This window comes from Chanos chanos, chromosome 15 (genome assembly GCF_902362185.1).
Source record: "Chanos chanos chromosome 15, fChaCha1.1, whole genome shotgun sequence".
NCBI classification, from domain to species: Eukaryota; Metazoa; Chordata; class Actinopteri; order Gonorynchiformes; family Chanidae; genus Chanos; species Chanos chanos.
This window is the reverse complement of record NC_044509.1, coordinates 11,822,037-11,845,926: the sequence shown is the minus strand read 5'-3', so window position 1 is coordinate 11,845,926 and position 23,890 is coordinate 11,822,037. Positions and strand designations below refer to the sequence as shown.

The window sequence follows — 23,890 nt, the reverse complement described above, 5'->3', positions numbered from 1 at the left end:
CTTTGCATTACTGAACGGTGGCTATGAGTCTAGTTAACATCGTGTAAACACTGTATGCTTCTTGGAAAGTCTGTTCAAAATCCTACACTCTACTCTCTTGCAGGAAATTTGCATAATTTCACCCTCTCTCTCTCAACCTTGTTTAGCATGAATTATGTAATAAAAAGTTTTCATGACACGCTGAGTCCACTCTAGCGGAATGTACAGCTCGCCGACGCGTGGCCCAGCCCCGTCCTCTCACGCTGTGCAAGCATCGATCAAAAAAAAAAAAAAAAAAAAAAAAAACACCAACAACAAAACGGAACAATAAGTCTCTGGACACACTTTCATTCCAAACACATAGATTTATCAACTGCTGTCTTGAGTTACTTATTCATTTTTTTTTTTTTTTTTTTGCGTTGTTATTGTCCTTCCCTCAAAAAGTTTGAGGACGTCCTTCTTTAATGCTGTGATGTGGGATAGAAGAGAAGTCTGAGTGAGAGAGAAAAAGAGAGAGAGGGAGAGAATTTTTAAAATAGTACATTTTCATGTTAGTGTGAAAGTAGCAGATAAATGTGAAGTCTGGCAGATGCGGGGGGAGAAGTGTTGGGAGTGGAAGTGTACCTCCAGTACTTCTCTGCAGATCTGTCACACTGAATAAGCATGCTGCCTTCACAAATTGGCAGTTAACGGACTGTTACAGAAGCCTATCAGTGGCCCACATGTGTCTGCAATAGCAGACAGTTGACACATTGTCTACAATAAGAGCATATTGAGTGTGTGCATGTGTGTGCGTTTGTTTGTGTGTGTGTGTGTGTGTTTGTTTACGTGTGTGTGTGTCTGTGTCTGTGTATGTGTGTGTGTGAGATAAATGTACGTTCTGATTGAGTATGGAAAGCTGGAATAATTGAACCCTTGATCATTAGCTGTGTTACATGTGCATGTGTTGGGGGATTTGTAATAATTCTGAAGATTATTTCAACAGTGTTTTAACTCGCTTACAGTCTTTGCACATAGATGCTGATTAACAGATAAACAGTTTTCTGCTGTCAAGATATAGAGAATAAACAGCAGAGAAAAAGAACAAAGCACCTGCTAAGATTAATAAAAAATAATAATGCTTGTATATTAAAAAACACAAATTCAAACAGTGATGTATAACAAACCCTATTCCCGACTGTCTTTCTAGTTTTGCACATATGCTACACATCTGAGATCCTAAGGGTTGTAAACTGGTTGGAGCATGCTTTCTTTTTTTTTCTTTTTTTTTTTGTAGTGACTAACAGTTTGGACCTCTCTGGACACTAATTCATCAAATGAGTCACAGAGGACGAGGACAATTTCACACACTGCCCCCAGCCCCCCACCACCTCAGCACGTCCTTCCTGCCATCGATCACGTTCTGAATGAACCGGGCCGTCCAGCATCAAAAAGCCAAGTTGTGATCACCTATCACAGCCTGGCATGAGCTGGCCACGCTCCTATCGACCTGGCCGATAGGCTGAAAGCACCTTCAGCGCGCCACGGCCCTGGAGACCAGAGGGTCGATAAACCCAAGCAGGGAGAAATGATTGATCCCCCCCCCCACCCCTTCCCCTCCCTCTGTCTTTGGCTCTCTTCCACTGACCCACTCCTGTAGAATAGCAATACGACAGAAACTTGTCCACCTGGCCCATAGCTTCCTGCTTTTGCTTTCATCGGCTGCATTACTATGAGAGAAGAGAACTAATAGACTCTACATACATACATATATATATATATAAAACACAAACAAAGGATGGATCACAATGGCGCTTACATTGAGGAGCAAACGCGGACGGGGTGGAATATATTTGCAGTGGCATCGACGTGTTACGGGGATAATGAGGTGGTGATGGACAGATGCATGCTGCGAGGTGTATTTCAAAGACAGAACAGCATGGACAGGTAAAGCTTTCATAGGGACGCCCTGCCGCTAGTCCAAATCCACCTGAAGCTAGCTTCCAATGAGAGGAGAGAGAGTCGAAAAGTGAAAGAAAGAGAGAGAGAGAGAGAGAGAGAGAGAGAGACAGAGAGAGTAATGATACCAATTTGAGACCTAGTCCAAAATGCCTCATATCAACTGAATATCAATAAGGGCGTTTTAAGTTTTCCATTCAGGTCTATTGCTCCGGGGGAAAAATGAAGGAAATGGCACGGGGGATGGGCTGCTTGCTCTTTCTCCAAAGCACACAGATTACTGGTTAAAGGCATTATTTTAATGAGAAAGTAAAGCACCATAAGACAAAAAAGATTAGTCGCGCAGAAAGAACGATGGGGACCCTATTATTTCTCTATTTGGTCGCCTGAAACCATTAGAACCGTCCCTCTGCCTCTTCAAAAGGAGAAAGGCGGGGTCGTGTGGCGAGGCCTGTTGCGTCCCGGGCAGGGTAGGGGCAAAAAAAAAAAAAGGGCAACAGCAGGAGCTGGGGAAGGAAGGAGCGTCTGCAGCTGGAGGGGTGTCTTTGTTTCCCACTAAGTGTGCTCTCTGGCGGAGTCGTGATTAAATAAAAGCCCTAGCGTGAGGCCTTGGGCTGGGCTAATACTTTTCTGGCTGCTCCCCGTTGGCGGGGTCCTCTGAAGAGAAATGTAGGGGGTACTTGGTGCGCCGCTGGAAGGACAGGGAGGGCTGAGTGTCTCTAGCTGTTAGTGACTGGCTACAATGAGAGGCCTTAATGTGTGTTTGTGCTGGAGAGTCTATCAGGCATGAGGTTTCAACCAACAGCTCAGCTCATGTGAGTCCACATTCATGTAAATGATGTGTTTTATCACCTGCCTGAGAAGGAATTTAGATTTGTATTTCAAAGCCATCTCTCAAGCCAAATAAGCAGCACGCAAATACACACACACGCAGATGCCCAGATGCACACACACACATACACAAATCAAAAAACAGCTTCCCATGTGTCTAACAAGCAATATTTGGACATCCAGGCAAATTCCTTTTTGATCATTTCAACTGATCTACTGAATCGACTGCAGAAATGGGATTAGAAACAGGATTCTCAAGACTTTCCTGAAATTTGGGGGTCATCCAGAGTCCAGATAGCAGAATGGTTTTTCACTGACTGACCAGTCAAGTCAACTTCCTGAATGTTAGAAAAGAGAGCATACTAGATCACATACAACAAAAGATATGAACATGAAAATGAAATAAAGAGGTGGAGATTTCCAGTAAAAACAGTATCCAGACTGTGCAAAAAACAAACAAACAAAACAAAAAACCCCTAAAACAAAACAAAACCAACACCCCCCCCCCCCTCCCCTCCACCAAAACCTTGAAAAACCTTCAGTTTTCAAGTTAAATAAAAAAAACAGAGAAAATCTCTCCAAGGCTTTTTCGTTGTGGGCAAATGGATCAGACCCCCATCTGTGGGACTCACTGGTCAGTTTGCGGGAGTGGACCACTCCGCCATGTACTCCTGCATTATTGATTGGAATCTCGAAGTGCCCTGATCGCAAAGAAAAACCTCAAACAAGGCGCCATCCCTCCTTTCACAGCCATTCACACGGAGAGGATCGTAAACAAAAACAAAAACAAAAACAGGGAGAAGACCCAACTGAATGACTACGGGTCCCATAGGGGAATCGTTTCTACTGTTTGAGAGTCTGTAAACATGAGAAATACGAGTGTCTGTGCCCAAAATGACTGAAGGCGTAAGAGAGTGAACTGGACTGAAATCCGACAACGGCGAAGAAAAGAAAACAGCGCTGGACTTATTTGAGGAGGGAATATGACATCTTTTAATCAGGCCTCCGTATTGCCTTCATACATATCCATATTCTTCCTGGAAGCATTCTGTCCTTTAATGAATAACAAACCCAAACCTAGCCCATTCAAGAGATCAGATATACCTCAGTTACTCTCTAGTCGATATGGTTTCCATAAGCTGTGTGAGAAAAAATACAAATGTCTATTGGATTCATTGATTATTTTTCCCTCTGTTACGATCGCTGCAGAACCTTCCTGGCTGATGAATACATGACCTAAAGATATCTTTCAAAAAATTAATTAACAAATTTACTGTATGTAGATGTGATGAACCATTTGTAATTAAGAACAATTAAGAAGCAGGTTTATTTTTAATTAAATCCCCAATACGAATGTGAGCATAACACTGAGTTTGGAATGAATATAAAAGATCTTTTATTATGATGCTGATAATTTGTCTCCAGGCCAGCTGTATATAAGGTGTGGGTGACGTCAGGTAAGCGAGTGTTTGTTTGTGTGTGTGAGTGTTTGTGTAAATGTACATACGTAGGCTGACGCTGATGAGGCCCAGCATCTCTCTCTCTCTCTCTCTCTCTCACACACACACACACACACACACACACACACACACACACACATACATACATGCGCACGCTCCGTCTCTCTCTTGTGTCTCATCTATCTCCTCTCCTAATTGGAACGAAAGCACAAACACAAACTCCCACTGGTCTTCAGCCGACCGTCTACATGCTGAACTGAAACGACACTATCCTCTAGTCCTACCCTTCACCCTCTAATTTGCTCTTTCATTCTTCTTGCCTTCCATGGCAGTCCCCTCCCACAGTAATTCTGTGGACGTTTAAAATGTGTTTTTTCAGACTTGGCGGTGTCAGTTTTTTCCCATGTTTCCTCACAGAGTGTTGAGGACGTTATCTTGGGATGCCGGCGGCGAATCGGCCAGGAGAACAATTCCGATATAAAGACTTAGTGTTTACGTTTGCAATATATCTTATAAACTGCATCACTGCATCGCAAACCTTAAAATGACGAGAGGACTGATGCATATTATACATAATGTAAGCAAATATGAACACAACATGATCACGTTTTAAAATAGTGCATTAGTAAACTATTAATAATAGTGCATTAGTAAACATAATTAAAAGAAATTTGTACCAATTTGACATGTCTCTCAGAATTTCACAGAGTTTAATGAAGACTGAGCACATCTAATGTGAGTCCAGAATGGGAACTGGTAAAATCATTAAAATCCTTATTATAGCCCCCCACCCCCAAACCCATTTTCACATTCATTAAATTATATACGATTTTTCATTAGTCTGACATTTTTATCAAACGCGCCCCAGCCGCAGGTTGGCCACCAGTGGCATACAGTGTTCCCTAGGTTTGAGATAGTGTTAATTGTTTCTGAGGATGGTAAAGCATTTACTCAGGGTTAAGTCAGTGTTGTGGTTCAGGGGCAGTGAGCTGTGGTTGCAGTTTGGTGAAGTTTGACTGAATGACGGGGAAGACGGGGTTAAAGTCGCCGTTGCGAGTGCTGGATGCTTCGGTGTCGGTGTCTGGGTGAGGGATGAAACGGAACTGTGGGGGGAAAAATAAACTCTTCTCTCTGGGGCTCAGTCAGAGACCATCACAATTCTTACACACTGAAACACATTCCACTAATACTGTCTGGCCTCTGCTCTTCCCCACTGCTGTGAGAGAACGGAACCACAGGGGGAAACAATCACTCACCAACAGACACATACACACACACACATACACACACACACACACACACACAGACACACACGCACACACACACACAGACACACACACAGACACACACACACGCCCACCCGCCCCTCCACCCGTGCACACACAGACACTTAAATATACCAAGCTTTTGAATCTACTTAATCATTAAAACTTAAGTATTTAGTATGTTGGTCAGATGAAAGGAACAGAACTGAAAAAGAGGAGGATGGAAGAAAAAAAATGATGAAGAGAATAAACAGAGGAGAAAATGTGAGTGGAGAAAGAGAATGGCAGATCTTTATGACAGGGAGAGAGACAGAAAAGGAAGGCAAATCTGAAAATAAGAGAGAGAGAGAGAGAGAGACAGAGAGAGAGACAAGAAGAAGAAGGAGAGGAGGTATATTGAAGGTTGAAGGATACTTTCCTGGCAGTTCCACAGCGACTCGGTAGTCATTGTAGCTACAGCTGGGATGGAAATTGAAGATGAAAATCAAGTTGGCTCGCTCAAACACAACGATTTTGTCTTTCTCATCTGTGGTCGTAACCACTGCCTACAGAAGGAGAAATAACAACCTTTCATTTGACCAGTCTATTAAATGAGCAAACTACCAGAAAAATATCATTTATTCAATAATACTTACACAGCAGCGTATATCACATTGCGTATTTCATACGCTGTATTATAATGCACACTAGGGATAGGACAGATCCGCACAGAGCAAAGACTAAAAAAGTACCTTTGACACGGCACAGAGCATAAATCTAAAATGTAACTATTGAAAAATGTGAATGAGTGAGTGAGTGAGTGTGTGTGTGTGTGCGTGTGTGTGCGTGTGTGCGTGCGTGTGTGTGCGCGCGTGCGAGAGTGAGAGTATGCATGTGTGAGTGGGTGAGTGAGTGAGTGAGTGAGTGTGTGTGTGTGTTACCTGAGGAGCAGCTAGCCAACCGAAGTAGTCCTCGGTGCGGTTCATATCACGGTCAAATGCATAAAGCTGACGATATCGCAGATGCTCCACATCCACAAGGTTATACTGCCGACGGGCATAGCGGTAACTCTCACAGTTTCCTTTTCTGGGAAAATCCAGCCATTCTGGATGACCAAACTCATTGCCTTAAAGGAAAAACAAAAACAACATCACTTACTACATAAACCCTCTCTGATACACTGGTGGTAAATGTAAACAATTAAAAACAAACAAACAAAAAAACCCTCATATAAATATGTCACAGTGCAACATGTTTGTAGCTTGTAAGAAATAGAAACTTCTATCTTCTGTAATTGAATGATTTTAATTATTAGTGTAAATTATTAGTGTGCATTCATTATTGAATAAATAAGTATGGAACACTTTGCAACCTTATTCATGGCACCTTAAAAGATATACCAACACATTAGCATGTGAATTAGTTTAATATGCCTAAGAGGAAGCATGTAATTATATATTCACAGCAATATATGACTACATAATTAGCATAGCTGATATACTCTACACTGAAAAAAAAAGTGTTGCTTAGAAGAGGACAGTTTTACATTCACTGATCAAAGGAGTCGCTTTTAAAGCTCTCATTTAAAACATAAGGAATCATAGTGAGCAAGAAACTTCCAGTGAAAGAAAGAAAGAGAGAGAGAGAGAGAGAGAGAAAGAGAGAGAGAAAGAGAAAAGCTGACGCGTATCAGAGAAATCAAATCCCTCAGCATCCACTTGAACTTTACTTTACGTCAGGAAGGGTGGGGTGGGGTGGGGTGGGGGGGTTGGTGAGGGGGCTGGTGGCGGAGTGAAGAGTCAGCCTAGAATATTTGAGATAGAGTCATATCGTGTGTCAGCTGGTGAAAGACAGCATACAGATTAAAAGCAGAAAGAGGAAGCGGGACACACACAAAGGGCTTTGACAGCTCTGACTCCATAATTAAGCACAAAAAACCCCGGGAATGATGGGACGCTTTCTTCTCCCCGTAGTCTTTACCGCCCCTCCTGAGAGATATTGCCGCCCCCCCCCCCCCCCCCCCCCCGGCCCGCTCCACCCCAGTACGAACGGGGATCAAATGATAACAATGTGCACAGCTTTGGCCCCTAGAAGGACACTTCAACTTCTAGATAACTGAGAATTTACTCCTTGAAACTATAAAACCATATGACTAAGCTTAAAAAAAAAAAGCTAAACAGGGCATTTAAAATAAACAGGTAGTATTGTTTTGATCTCGTAATAGTGAATCCATTGTCGTGTTATTTCAGCGTACATACCTGTCCGGTATCACATGTTATGCGACATGTGTATCACATTTTACGTGTTCCACTTTACAGTGCAGCCTGGGATCTCTTTTGAAGACGATGTACAATTTAATCTTTATCCAATTCACTGAGTGTGAGACCGGCAGGTCGTAAACCTGAAAATGTCTGAGGGACCAGGTAAAGTAGGTTCTCCTAATCGTGGTTGTCTGAGATTAAACCAAACTTGCACAAATTCAGTCCTGGTGGGCTTGAAATCCCGCTGGTTTTTACATCAGTCGTCAGTCAAGCACCGTGTTCTTTGATTATCTGGAAAGAGCATACTCTTCCATTTCCCAGGTGTTCATCGGCCATTCGAAACTGGACCAGGACGCCCCGGAGGTAGATCAGTGCTACCACAGAGAAATGGATGGGTAAGGACTTCATCTAAGACCCACCCCCCCCCCCCTCCAAAAAAATAAATAACCCCACCCTGTGGTTCTTGTGAAATAACGAAAACATTAACATCCAATCAAATTGTGCCAGCGCTCACCCACAACCCAATTTCACCCAGAACCCAATTTCAGAAAGAAAGAAAGAAAGAAAGAAAGAAAGAAAGAAAGAAAGAAAGAAAGAAAGAGTCTATGTGAGCTGTTCTCTGTAGACTAAGTGCTTACAGTCTTCAGAGAGGACAGGTGATAAAAAAAAAGAAAAAAAAGAAAGAAGAAAAAAAGAAGGGAGTGAGTGGTGAGATGAGTGGGCTTTGAAAAGCTTGGAAACATCTGTTTTAACAGCATACACCCTAAACAGTGACTGTACGATTTTACAGTTAATTAAACAACACAGGTATGACAAAGCAGACAAGCGTATAAGCAGTCAAATTACACACACACACACAGATGGACATGTACGCACACACACAGACACACACACACACACTCGCACAGACACACACAGACACACAGACACACACAGACACACAGACATACACAGAGTTTCCTTTTAAGATTGCACTAAGCCCATAATCTGATCTGACGTGATGTGATCTTTGAAGTCAAGTTTAGCTTTGGTCACTTGCGTGGGCCCAGAGATCCCGGTGAGGAGAAATAGGATTTAAACAGTTTGCATAAAAAGCCCTCCAAATGAACTCATGAATAAGAAATGGACCCCTTTTTTTTTTGCTTTCCATCTCTTTCATGTGTAACAAGCTGCAAGGTGGAGATTAGATAGTCTTTGAGTTTTGTGTCAATTTGAAGCCAGAGAAAAGAGACACACTCTTCTAGTCACTACTTTCCAAGGTAAAGTGTCTTTCCCAGCTACTGAATCAGAGCCAATAGTCTGAGCGCAGTAAGTTCAGCCCAGTAAAGTGTATCAGAGTTTTCGCTGAAAGACCTCAGGAACAGAATACCTCAAAAAAAGAAAAACAAACAAACAAACAAACAGAAATCACACTAAACAACTCTCAGTTTGGCTTGGGAGGCGTGATCTACCGTCATTAGCGAGCACCGTGTGCAGCCAATTGCGTAGACCCACCTCTACACAACGAGAAGGTTAATTTGGTTGCTACGGAAATTTAGCACTGTGTCATTCGGGTGTTGGGAATCGCTGTAGGGACCTTTATGACACGCATCACTGAACAAGTCAGATTTTAATTAGCCAAGAGCTCAATAATAAAAAAAGAGAGAGAGAGAGAGAGAGAGAGAAAAAAAAACAGTTATTGGTGACAAAGCATGACATCAAAACATCCACCAAGTTTTCATTAACCTCCTGCTGCAGCCTACTACGAGGCCATTCATTATTGACAGCCTGTGTACAAAAAAAATACAGCCTGTGTACAAAAAAAATAATGTTAATGCATGAAAAGAATTTCAGACTTTGACACCATTTCATACGTCAGCTCGATCAAAAAACACTCCCTGTTAAGATGGACGTTTCTTTTTTTTGTTTGTTTTATTGTCTATTTGTTTTATACAGCGTACGTGTGTGGACAAAGACTGCGTTTTTGTCCACTTCTTTCTTTGAAAGTACAGTACATAAAGGTTATGGATTGTACACGAGTGATGTAACGTGTTAACCGAATCTTTCGTAATCTTCGGCATAGCTGAAAAAGAGGGGAGTCGGAAACGTTCCGTTCTTAAAGTTCCAACCCGTTTCGCTAAGACACAAATCGAATCCGCAAAACAAATTTTTCACAATGTTTATTCACGTGTTCCCATTTTCAGGTGAATAATTGACTGAGGTGGATTCTGCAGGTAGTCAAGCATGTCTGAAAGCCAAATTCAGACAGATTTAATCAGAGCTATTTTGTTCAAAAATAGCAGGTTATCTCACCTCTTCACATGTCAATTTCACTCTTAGTATTTCTCTCTCTCTCTCTCTCTTTTTTTTTTTTGTCCTGAGCAAGAGTAGAAAAACAGAACCAGAAAGGCACTGTAAGAAGTGTGAACAGCTTAAGACTTGTGCCTTTCATAAATGGCAGAGCACAAGGTTAAGTACGAGTTATAAAATATTAATTGTACATGAACTGTTGGTAGAGAGAAATTCATAATGTTGAACTGAAGCTTGTAAAATTAATGTCAGAAACACTGCCAGAAACCAGAACATCTGGTTATCACAATTCACAGAGCTGCCCATCAGAGCGGTAGAACAAATGTTTGTGTCTTATTCTGGCTCTGAATAAAGCTAATGATGATACACTCCGAGATAGAGATAGAGATAGAGATAGAGATAGAGACAGAGAGAGAGAGAGAGAGAGAGAGAGAGAGAGAGAGAGAGAGAGAGAGAGATGGTATCTGTCCTGTGGTGAAAACACAAGGTCCTGTAGCCATACACAAACTCCTACCAGTCTGACAGACACTTTTCAATCTCTTCCCATCTGTTCTAAGGAGGGTGAGTTTGTCCATCCATCTGCCCTCTAAATCTGTACGTCTGCAAGCAAAGCTTCATAAACAATGCGTCGCTTCATTTGCAAATGCAATAATTAACCCACCATCGGATAGAGGGTAGACCTAGCAGTAAGACAGCTCTCGCCTGATTGGTCAAGTGAAAAGATACGACGTATTTCACATATTTCAACTTTTTATATTTCAACTTTTTTATGAAGGGGAGGGGGGGGGGGGGTTCCTGAAGCAAATTATTATATAACTTTGAATTCAGCTAACTCTTATGGGGTGTTATTCTCTCTTACACAAATCCTGTTAACTACTGTCGTTAAGACAAAGAACCAACATTTCTTTTGTTATTAGCCGCAACAACGATTAAAAAAAAAAACCAAAAAAAAAAAAACACACGCCTAGCAGCTGTAATTTAACAGGCAGTTTAGCCGTCCCACTGTTACACTCTTCTTCTATTCTTAATCAGAGAAAAGGAAGAAGTGAGATAATGGATGACATAACTCCTTCTTCTCCTCCCAAAGGCACAGTTCTCCCTTTCTCTCAGTTCGGCTTAATAACACATACTAACCTCAGAAATGAGAAGGAGCTGGTACACAGGCACAAGACGGATACTCTTGATATTTTTCCTAAACATCACAGGCACGCAATTCAAAATGATTATTTGATTTATGTCGGCAAATATGAAATCTAATAAAAGTTCTTGGAGAAGTGGATGACAGAACATGCGCAAACCGAAACTTGAGGTTATGAAAACAAAACAAATAATATCAAATGCTGTTTTCCTCAGTCAATATGTATTTGCCAGAAAAATGCAGAATACTAATTATGGAGTCTGAGAAAGAATTCAAAGGAATAAACAGACAGATGAGAGGGAAAGTTTCTCGAGTCTCCGTCTTATTCACTCAAACATAAAAAGAGATGAATTGTGTCCAATGTGTACAGATTCTGAATTGCTCTATTGGTTGATACTGGTAAGATAGTGAAAAGGGAAAAAAAAAAAAGAACAAGGTCTTTTTTTTTCTGAACCGTCTGCAGACATCTATTAATCTGAAGCCGTGGTACTTAAATGTCTGGCTGGTACTTAAACGTCTGGAAAAAAAAATCTCAGACAGAAACAAGAGGACGCCACACAAAACTAATGTCTCTGAGTTATGATGAATGAACAGGTCTGCTTCTCTCTCAAGGCTAAAGCTTTTTCCTTTTTTTTTCTCTTTTTTTTACAACATTGCAGCACTAAAGAAACAAGGCTCTGAGTGGTTGTTAGCTCCTATAGGATTATTTTCTAGGAAAAAGGAAAAAGGAAATTCAACAGTGAATGGAACTGAAAAGTAAAACAGAAAAAACAAAAAGGTCGACCAATAAAAACAGACCTGTGAGACGAGTTTTCAGGCTTTTAGATTCGATAACAGTCATTGATGCCAAGATGGAAGACAGACAGGAAGTTGTTATATGATGGAAGGTAGTTCTGCAGCCCAGATTTTAAACTCTGAACTTTTTGGGGTCTTATAGGTACTTTGGAACTTTAGTTCCAGAGACAAATAAAAAAACCAAAAGTCAAACACATAGTCCCCTCAATAAATGTTGCTATTTTTCCCTCAGACAGATGAAGGGGCAACTCTTTCAAATTCAATTAAACCCTCTTCAAGCATATCCTCCCTTCCCTACTCTCTTCCAGCCTAGGCTGGCAACCCCCACAACGTAAAGGTAACTCTCCTCTGATCTCCCACCGAAAAAAAATCTATTCATCAGGACTTTGTGTCTCAAAGCTCTTTGTGTTTTCCTGCTCACACTTCACAGAACAATGCCACACTGATTTGTTTTCTTTTCTTTTCTCTTTCTGGAACATTCTCCCTGTTTCTTTCTTTTTTTTTTATCCCTCCCCTTTCCAAAAACTTCATGGAGCTCTGAATGCATTAAAGTAAACAAACATTAGTTTAGCTTGAAATTTGTTTTCTATACACTCCCCCCAAAAAAGTGGATTTTGTTTTTATAACCTCTCTCAAAAAAAGAGAGAGAGAGAGAGAGAGAGAATATTAAAAAACAGAAAAGAGCTGATGCCTAAATTCCTCCCTTTGCAAAAGTATGTGAAGATCCTTAGTGCTCACAAACTGTGTAATAATTAAGAGACATTAAGAGAAGTTTTTTTTTCACAGTCTGTTTGGCTAAGTCAGACACCGTTTCACTCAAGTCGTGCTATGAAAGTGCTGGCAGAGCTGGAAAAAGATAAGAACGTTAATATTATTTCTTAGATGTTTTTTTTTTTTTTCACTTGATTTATTCTTTTTAATGTTTAGACCTTTTTTTTCTGTTTCAAAGACATTGTCTGGAAAGATTAACATTGATTCATTCTCTGTTAAATTGCAATTTTTTTTTTTTATAATTGGAAGACAGAGAAAATCAATTGATTTACACTAGGAGAGCAAAACTGAGGGAAATCTGGCATCGGTATTGTATTTACTTCAACATTCGTTCACGCTGGTTTATTAACAGAAATTATAGCTATAATCTTGACCTCAAGGTACAAAGTGATTATCATAAACCGTACCTAATGCATTGCATTTGTTGAAATACAAGTAACGTTTAGGACATTAATTACATAACAGACTTGTGCATTTATTACCTAGGAGAAATCTCACAATGTGAAATCCTTCTAATCTGATTCTTAAAGAGGAGGAATCCAAGTGCATTGTGAAGGATACTGAAGGGAATTTCAGAATTTATTGAACTTGGCTACCATGATCGCCTAATAACGGCGAGGTCTGAGAGAGTTTTTTGAGTCAGGGTTTGGGTGCACATTCATATTGACCAATACGTTCCTTCACTGCACCTCTTTAATAACTCTATAAATATAAACCACAACCGAGGCCTTTGAATTGTTATTCAAGCAATCAAATCGTGAACAAAACAAACTTCGCTTTTTTACGACGCTGCGGTCACACTTTCAGATAGTGGGTCTAAGCGGTGGTGGCTCAAACGGACGGACGCTAACGTTAAGGGAGTGGAAACGGGCTAATAGTAACCACCGATCATCATGGAAACGAGGTGGAAGTGTTGGCGGACAAGTGCAATGATTGCTAATCAGTTCTCCATTTCCCGGAGAGGCGCGCGGAGTCGATAGGCAGGGGGAAAACTGCCGATTGGAGAGAGGTTCTGATGTCAATGTCCAATAGAACATGCTCCATGGGGAGAGGCCGACGGAAGCCTGTATCTGTTAAATGAAGATCCGGTTAGCAAAAACAGCCTGGCGCACACAACCCTTTCGGGCCTTCGGCGTCTTGACAACATGCCTGAGAGATCCCACCTTCAGGAAACCGCAGACAAAACACAACAGCGTCTGTTAAAGAGGAATTTGATGAAGCGGCTTTGGGACAATTAGCAGAGTTAGCTGGAAGAAAGATCAATGTGTTTGTGTGAACAGATAAAGGCAGCAGCGGCATAGAGATTGATTTGACAAAGGAGTCGTCTGGATCAGCACCTGTACACAGGTGTCAAATACATCAACATCCTCTCTCAGCTTACTTCTCGTGCACTTAATCTTTTCTCTCCTACATACGAAAGACAGCACAGAAAAATCTAGAAGAACGGATGCGATGCTGAGGCATGGAACAGCATGTCTATCTGTCATGAAGCTCTGGTGATCACAGAAATAAGGAAATGTTTTTTTTCCCATCTTTTTTGTAAGATTCTTAATCTTCAAGAAGATGTCGGTGGCATTTGAGTAGTTTCATCAAAGGAGAGATGACATTAATGCATACAATAAACACCATTCTAATTCTTAAAGGGGAGGTTCACCCTTTTTCACATTTAGGTCAATTGTAACCCTTACCTCCTGGAAATGTAGTCACTGTAATGCATTATTATAGCGGTACCTGTACCATGCGGTTTTAAATCCTGCACAACCATCACTGCATAACTTTTGCAGGGTGATTGAGTAAAAATATCTTTATTTAGGGAACAATAGTAAAACTTTTTCTTTCTTTAGTCTTTGATGGGGTTTTTTTTTTGGGGCCCCTTTGACATATAATTAAAAAAGTAAAGGCTTATTTGTGAGTTTAATGTCAAACATCCAACGCTCTAATGGCACAGTAAATACAGGTAGTGTTGCGTGCATTTCACATCATTATGGGAAATGACTCTTCCTGGTGAATACAAACAATTAAAAATCTGCGTGACTGATCAAAAGACATCTGAGATTCCAAAACATACACGTATAAGAGTTATAATGACTCCAACAGCTGAGTTCTCCTTTAATCACCTAAAGTAAATAGGACACAGATAACCACTTCACCCTCAACAACGGGCACTCTCTTTCTCCCAGGATCCTTTGAGCCTTTAAAGGACACTCACTATACCAGCTATAGGTAAATAGGTACTTTTAGGACCTGAGGTTAGTCAAGCGTAGCGTGTCAGATTGATTCCTTTGCTCGAACAATTTGTCCTCTCTCCCCAACGGCGACCATCTCGGTCACCATTGATCTATTGACACGGTCCCTGCAATCCAAGCCCTGTTCGGACAACTCCACACATGTATTTTTGTTTCTTTTCGTTCCTTAAACATTTGCCACTCTGAAACTGCGTTCTTAGCATTCTCTTCTTTTTTTTATGAAGAAATCGTTTTATTGGCAATTTGGCGCGTGGGAGTTGTTGGAGGTGGTGACGCTTTTTTTTTTTTAATTTAATATCTGATCCGAGGGCACTTTGCAACTTGACTGACCTGGTGAAAGCAAAACGCTTTTACCCATTTTCAAACAACGAGACAACGGCTTCACCAAATCATAGGATCTTCATTCCACTAGACAGAAATCTCTTGACTGTCTTCAACTTTCTCAGAACCATCTGTAAACCCTTCTACCATGTCCCTGTCTCCCTTCAATATCTCTATTTCATCTCATGGCTTCCTTTCCTTTCTTGTCATACACATTGATTTGCTCTACCTGACTTGAATTCACACAGATTTCGAGCATGTAGATAACAGTCATGACAAAAGAGAACAGTTAGATGGACACTGACAGTTCGACTCTGAAGATCTAATGAAGAATTCATAAAGACCATCTACTTGAGTCTCACAAACTTGTTTCACCAAACTCCTTTGTATTGGCAAGTTTAACCAAAGAGTGTCAGTAGTTTATGCTGCCGTGAGAGAACCCACCAAACCCTGTTTCATTTAAAAAAAAAAAAAAAAAAGGCTCTAAAAGGTCTGATGGATTCATGCTCTTAGGCAGGTAGCAGTTGAATGTAATTACCTTGGGGGTACAAGCCACCAGCCACTTACGATGTTATAAAAGTCACATCGAGGCCTGAGTGTGTAAGAGCAAAGACACACGCGTGCCACTAATGAGCTCAGCAAGCACGGCCCTCTGGGAAACATAACACTCAAAAAGAAAGAAACACCTCGCCGCTGTTAGCCACTCTGTTACCAAGGCAACTCACCCATAAAGTTGAGGTAGCCCTCCCCGCCCAGGCTGTGGGTGAGAAGTCGGATCATCTTGTGAAGTTGGATGCCCCGGTCGATGACGGTCGTCATGGGGACGAGCGCACTCATGTTGGTGTACATCTCCTTGTCCATCAACCAGAAAGCGAGGGATTTGTCCCCGACCAACGCCTAGTGACAGGGGTCAGCGAGAGCACAGACTTCTCAGAGGTGGTGTTCACAGGTCAGTTGTAGTCCAGGGTTATATTGTCTGATCTAATCTTTAAAAAAAAAGGGCGGGATTTAAACTACACGCGCAGGATGCATTTACCTGGTCGTGACTCTCAGCATAGGCTATGGATCTCTCCCCTTGTCGCCGATTGGTCAGCGTGTGGACGATGTCTCCCATATACCAGTCCTCGTCCCTCAATTCTTTCAAAATCTGGAGATGGAGAAGAGGAGAGAGGAAAACGGGGTGGGGGTTGGGGGGGGGGGGGTGCAGTTTGTACATCAGATCAGAGATTCAGAGCAAAAAACTAGAAGACAACCTATCATGTCTTATGCGAAAGGACAGACGTGCAAAAACTCAGGGACGGGAGGCATTAAAATGCATGAGCTGCTGAGAGGAAGTGACAGGCAGAATGCACCATGGGGCATTTGTCAGAGTGAGATAGAGAGAGAGAGAGAGAGAAAGAGAGAGAGAGAGAGAGAGAGAGAGAGAGAGAGAGAGTGTTATGCTGAGGTCAGAGACTTCTCCTATGAATATGCCACACAGAAAACACGAGGTGAAAGCATAATATCGGCATAATATTACGTGGCAATCACAACCTTTGGTGCGAGTGTGGAGAAACCGCGATGCTTGTAATCCCAAACACACAAACCAGGGGGTATGCGACTGTCAGATACGGGTCAGACAGTCCATTAATGCTCTCCGTAGGGGCAGGTCAGATGCCTCAGGGGTATTTACCGCGGTACCGAGCCGTCGACCGTATTAAGGTGCGGCAGGAGAGCGGGGCCGTTGACTTTGCTCGTACCCTTCGGAGTTGTGGGTCGTTGACTGGAACATTCTGTGTGGGCACAGATCGTTTGGATGTGTTTTTGGACATGATAGTGCTCTGGTCGTCGCTCCAGTAACTCATTCTGGTAAATAATCCCAGTTGTCCTCTTTTTACTCTGCTCTGCTAAGACAAGCCCTATTTTACAGAGGGTGCGGCAGTCCTCAAGCCTGTATACGCTGTGTTAACAACTAGGTTTGCCCTCCAAGTTGCTGTGAACTAATGAAGGTGTTAGCTCTCTGTAAAATTCATATGATATTTCACAAGTAGGGCATAGCGGGTAAGTAATGATAGTTTATAAACATAGGGCTGGCAGATGTACAGAAGGGAGAGAGTGAGGGGGAGAGGAGAAAGACATTAAAGCCACACTTGAAAGGGTCACCAGGGAACCAGTGCTTCTCTAAATGACCCAGGTCAGAATAATGAACTTCCTGTAGCTGCTGCCAGCACACTAACTTCCTGGAGGAGGTCAACGTGAAGAGCAAGGGAGAAGCTAAACAAGGGAGAAGCTAAGAGTTGACATACACCCACACACATACACTCACACACACATATACACACACACACACACACACACACACATAAATACATATTCACACACACACACACACATACAGAAATACCACTGTATTTATGTTCTCTTCAGAGAGTCTTTTTATTGTTTCCAGCATTATGTCTTTTTTTTCTCTCCCTCTCCTTAGTTTGACTCTCTCTCTTTCTCTCTCTCTCTCCTCTTCTCTCTCTCTAACTCCTACTCATTTACGACTAACCCCTCTCCCATGAGAATTTAGACCAAAAGAAAGAGAGAGAAAAAAATCAACAGATGCAGTGATTTTAATATTAATATAAATCCCATCAGTGCATGTATGTTGTGTGTGTACTCTGGGTGTATGTGTGTGTGTGTATGTGTGTGTGTGTGTGTGTGTGTGTGTGTGTGTGTACTCTGCGTGTATGTTCGTGTGTCTGTGTGCTTGTATGTGCGTATTTAATTCCCTAACATGCCCTACTCCTACAAATTAACCAACAATAATACATTTAAATTCGTTTTAAATGGTCTGAGCACACGGAAAATGTTAACAGCCTGAACTACGGCTGGATACCACGTTCAAAAGAACCACAAAATGATGAGATGCACTCTGGCTGTAGGCTTTGTGAAATGAAGAGGATCTGCAGAGCTCAGAGCACAGAACGAAGAAAGAATGATAGAGAGAGAGAAAGAAAGAGAGAGACAGAGAGAGAGACAGAGAGAGAGAGAGAGAAGCCGGGAGCCAGGATAAAGGGGTCATTACAGAGCGAGTCGTTGTCTTGCGGCGGGATGCTTTGGCATGCTGACAGAACCATCAGTGGATGCTCCCAGACTCTCTGCTCACCATCATTAGACGTGATGGCTGAGAGATAGATAAAGGAAACCTTTTAATAACATTGCAACCTTTTTTTTTTTTTTTTAAAAAAGGTGGAGGTGGGGGTGCAATCAATAGAGCCAAGAAGCAAGCTGTTGCCAATCAATGGAGTTGTACTGTGTCCTCCCTGCCACCTACATCCTTTCTAACGTTCTCTCTCTCTCTCTCTCTCTTTCACACACACTTTATAAACAGAGGGATTGTCCTTCTGTGGTATTCTCATTTTCCTGCTCTTAGAGTGTCCACTTTCAATGATTAAGTGCATTCTGTTTTCTTCATTAACCACCCGATTTAGTCCTTAGAGCTTGGACTTATCAACTTTTGAGTGAAATACTACTTTTGAGAGAATGCTGACTTTTTTTTCAAGGTTGGTCTTTTTTTTTTTTTATGTACATCTCCTTACCCGATACACTTTTTTTCCCCTCGTTGGCTGAGATCAGAGCAGTCTCCGCCCCCACAAATTCTCGCCTGAGGTTTAGCTGCTGTGCAAATAGGCTGTGTGCCTGTGTGCCTCCCTCCCTTTTCTTCTCTCTCCCTCCCTCGTCTGCACATCTCCTAATAAGCTCTGTTCAGAGCATGGGCCCTGCCTTCTGCCCACTCACGCTTAGTGCGACACATCAGGCTGAGACCCAAACAGCTACAATTATACAGACTGAAAATCGGGGATGGGGGGGGGGGTGAGTTCTCTTTGTCCAGACCTCTGTCTTTCACTTCTTGTTTTTTTTCTTTCTTTTATATTTGCTTATTCATTTAGTTTGTGTGTGTGTGTGTGTGTGTGTGCGTGTGTGTTTGTGTGAGACTGAGAGAGCAAGAGACAGGAAGCGTACGTGTGTGATGTGTGTGCATGTGAGAGAGAGAGAGAGAGAGAGAGAGAGAGAGAGAGAGAGAGAGAGAAAAAGCAAGTGTGTGTGTGTTTGAGAGAGAGAGAGAAAGACAGAACGCCAGTGTATGTGTGTGAGAGAGAGAGAGAAAGACAGAACGCCAGTGTATGTGTGTGAGAGAGAGAGAGAGAGAGAGAGAGAGAAGGAGGCAGAGAGAGACAGAGAGAGAGAGAGAGAGGGAGAGAGAGAGAGAGAGAGAGAGAGAGAGAGAGAAAGATAGAACACCAGTGTATGTGTGTGTGTGAGAGAGAGAGAGAGAGAGGGAGGGAGGCAGAGAGAGAGAGAGAGAGAGAAAGACAGAACACCAGTGTATGTGTGTGTGTGTGAGAGAGAGAGAGAGAGAGAGAGAGAGAGACAGAGCTCCAGTGTGTGTGAGAGAGAGAGAGAGGGAGAGAGCACCAGTGTATGCATGTTTGTGTGTGGGTGTGTGTGCGTGTGTGGTGTGTGTCTGTATGTGTGTGTACACACATCAGTCTTCTCTGTCTGTAAATCAGATGACGTCATGTATCTAAGTCAGTGAAGTCTACAGTGTGTATCCTGACTAAAGGAGAAGGACTGGGACATTCTAAAAGTGTCTTACTGAAATTAGAACAGGACAATGATCTTCACAGTATATTTTAGAATGCCCTGCAACTGCTTAAAATGTTTGGCAAACCTTATGAGATTCGTGCATGTCATCTTGATAACTGATTTCACAGTGCTTCTTGTTTATATCTGGCATATTCCGTGAGTGAAGGCGCTGTGATTGGCATATAGGTATAGGAGGGAGGTGGGGCGGAGGTGGGGTGTTGTGCGAGGAGTAATGTTTTGGTAGGAGGGAGTTTGAAGGAAGAGATATGAGGAGTAAGGGTTTGTTAGGAGGGAGGTGGGGAGGAGGGTATGAAGAGTAAGGGAGGTTCGTTTTAGCAGCGGGAACAGGGGGCTGAGCGATTGTCACCCACAGAGCCAACCCAAACTTAAACATCAGTATACACAAGACACGCTGAGAGAATTTCCACAACAGAACAAACAGATTAAAGAAATAACTCTTTCTTGGGTAAATCTGATGTTCAGGTTCCCATAATGTGTTCAGTGACATTAAATGTCCAGAGCACTGGGTTCATTTGGGGACACTGATTATTAGCTTAGTTGGCAGAGTCAACACACTGATGCAGAGAGAAAATGACTTTTGCTGACCAGTATAGAGTTAAGTAGAGAACGGGGATAGATGCTTATTGATGCTTAGAACATATTTCTTTCCTTGTCATAAACATCCTTATGGCAGAAGACATCTGTTCTGACTTCTACTTCATCTCTATCTGAAGAAGGATTTCTTTTTCTTTTGATAACTTGTGTGAACTATGAATAAGTTACAAAGTCATAGTGAAAGATTTTGAAGGAAACTAGTTTGACACCCCTGAGTCGACGGGTTTTTGGAGGAGGCATGCAGGCAAGCCAATAAATCAGGCAGAAAGACAGACACACAGAGAGACTAACAATCGGACTGATAGACCAACATACGGCGAGACAGACAGACAGACAGACAGACAGAGAGACAGATGGAGAGACAGACAGCGAGGCTAAGATTCAGACAGACAGAACAACACACGGAGAGAGAGACAGACAGACAGAGAGGCTAACATTCAGACTGACAGACCAACATACAGATAGACAGACAGACGGACAGAAAAAACAAAGATAAATTGATACCAACACAAACGTGCACAAACACACACACACACGCACTCGACGTGCACACGCACGCGCGCGCACACACACACACACACACACTGTCTGAGCAGCTTTAAAGCTTTGAGCAGAGAGTCTAAGCAGCCTGTATCAGTGCTGTTCTTTGTTTAAAAAGCTCCATTCATTTCTCTCCCTCCAGATTTAGCCATCAGAGTACAACACACACACACACACAAACACACACACACACACACACAAAAAACTGTATTACAGGGGCCAGTATGTAAGCCAATCAGTAACAGAGAACCATAAAAAGCATGCCAACATAACACTGTTTAAGACTTTAAGTTACTTGAGGAAAGAAAATATTGCTCCATTAAACTAACTCACTGATTTATGGAGTGCATTTATCAATATCCAAACGGGAGTGGAAGATTCATTACTGGGTTTTACTACCTTGTTGCCCTTGTTGGAAATCATAAAGGAAGACTGGTTGTGCATGGCAAACAAAACGGCAGAGAAAACAGGACCAAATAAAAATGACACTCTTAGGCCTGCTCTCAGCGCTGAGCAGGGTCTTCCTCTTCAATTCTGAAAAGGCTTGCCCTCGGTCTTAAAAAAGAAAAAAAAAAAAATCTAAATTAGCACAGACTAGAATTCAACTATTTTTTTAAAAAAAGTAAATGTATTTATCCAGCCATGCCTCTCTGAGAGGACAGAGTAACTCTATCTAAAGTCTGAATTCCTAATTGACCCTTCATGCAAATGATTGCCATGCGGTTTTCGTATTCAGTTTGTAGCTATCTCTATGGTAACAGCTGGAAATGGGTGAGATCCGAACCATTGTAAAAGGTACGTAACCTTGTGTGAGGGGCTTCCATTGTAAGTAATGGCAGTTAAGAGAATAGGGTGCTTAGGAATGGATTTACAGACTGAAGAACCTTGAGTTAATGTTTACAACACTTTAAGCAGGAGATACTGAACAAACACAGACTGTACTACTCAGCCAGGGTTTTTTTTTTTTTTTTCTTTCCTTTTCTTTTTTTTTTCCTTTTTTTTTTTTTTTTTAATTAGTGCGTGTGCTGGGACACATTGTAACATTGACAGCCAAGAGAATCGGAGATACTTATGTTTGCACTTCCTTTGAATTTGTTTTGCTGAAAGTGCCTATTTGCTTCCTCATTGTGTTTTACTGTATTTTTTTTCTTTTTCTTTTCTTTTTTTTTTTAGCATAGCCTATTCCCTTTCAAACTGACAAGAGACAGTCTCACTCAAACGAGGCGAAAAAGTCTAGTGAACAAAAGAGAGGTTCCGCACGCGATGTCAGAAATATCAGTTGTCCAAGAAAATGGGGAGTAACAGATACAAAACAAACAAACAAGCAAGCAAATAAATAAATAAAGAGCTAGATAAACAATGACAAGGCAAGAAGGAGCAGAAAGGCAAAAAAAAAAAAAAAAAAGATGAATAAGAGAAGTTATACATTAGCTACGGTACGGTTTGTCCTTGAAAAAAGCTGTAAAAAAACAAAACAAAAACAAAAAAACCAAACAACCCCCCCCCCCCCCAAAAAACAATAAAATATGCCGCATGATGAAAAATAATACCAAAACAACAAGAATTTGAATCTCAAAGCAACACGGTTCACCTTTAAGAAAACTTTTCTTTTTTTCTTTAGGTTTTCTTCACAAATCGCTTTAACGGGGAAAAAAAAAAAAGGCAAGAAAAAGAAAGGCACCGTGGGCATGTTCGTAAAAGAAACGAAGAGCAAAAGGGAGTTGAAATGAAAATCAAACACAGTGAAGAAAACTCTTCTCTCTCTCTCTCTCTCTCTCTCTCTCTCCATCCGTCCTTCCTCAGCCCAAACACCCGACGCTAAAACTCTACATTCTGCAAATAACGCTCCATGTCTGCACCAAACCCCGTTTTTTTGCTCTGTGAAGGTCTTTAATGTGCAGTGCACGAGGCGAAAGGGACTAGCAGAGAGGTTAGAGACCAGGGTCACACTAGCCAAACATTAGAGGACTGGAGGTAGCGGAGCGTGAAGATATCTAGAACAGATACTTTTGTGAGGCCAGGACAAAAGTTGATAATCGGTCCGTAATGGATCTCAGAGGCCACTTATGTTTTCTTACCAAAGAAAAAGAATTAGGTTACACTTGCCCTCCATGAAAAAAAAAAAACCAAACAAACAAACAAACAAACAAACAAACAGTGCCGCGACTTCTTGAGGTCTAGCCAAGCCGGGGGCTATTTTACATGATGTGGTTTACAAGGACACCAGACTGTGAGCTGAAAGCATATCTGGAGTTAGACTGCAGAGTGGTTTCATATCACTATATTCACTCATATATAATTTGATACGCTCACTTTTCATCAGAGAGATGAAAAAAAATCAACATTTTTCACTCTATAGCACTGATGCATCAAGCTTTGTATTAACTCTGTGGTCTTTGGCACTGTATCCTCTATTTTTAAAAATTAATTCCCCAAACACTGTAGAACAGGGCCAAAATGTATGAGTCATATTGGTTTGTTTTATATGAAAAGCTCCATTTGACTTGCACGTACAGATTAAAGAGGGAGAAATCGATAAAGAATGTGCTAGAACACATCCTCTGGTGAGCTAGCTAACACCCAGAGGTCAAGCGGAGGTCACTGGGATCTGATTCTGCGTCTAAGAAAACGAAGGCGGGACAGCACAAAAAAACAGGGGGCAGCACAGAAAGAAAAGAAGAGGAGTGAGAAAAGAGACATGGAGTGATTGCTATAGGCTGCATAGGGAGAGGAGAGGAGAGGAGAGGTGAGGAGAAGAGGGGAGGAGAGGAGAGGAGAGGAGAGTGGGGAAGAGGAGTGGAGAAGAGAAGAGAGGAGAGGAGAAGAGGGAAGAGAAGAGGAGAGGAGAGGA

The 23,890-nt window shown here is 41.8% G+C and overlaps 1 protein-coding gene across 1 annotated transcript in view; it reads right to left on the bottom strand.

Annotated features, from left to right (window-relative positions):
* gbe1a (glucan (1,4-alpha-), branching enzyme 1a) overlaps positions 1-23,890 on the bottom strand; it is a 107,483-nt gene that overhangs the window by 14,837 nt on the left and 68,756 nt on the right. The window contains exons 11-14 of the mRNA XM_030792724.1: positions 16,310-16,420; positions 15,999-16,170; positions 6,394-6,578; positions 5,888-6,018 (exon numbers count right to left, since the gene is read on the bottom strand). Of these exons, the coding sequence (XP_030648584.1) occupies positions 5,888-6,018; positions 6,394-6,578; positions 15,999-16,170; positions 16,310-16,420 (599 nt within the window). The remainder of the gene's footprint in view (positions 1-5,887; positions 6,019-6,393; positions 6,579-15,998; positions 16,171-16,309; positions 16,421-23,890) is intronic.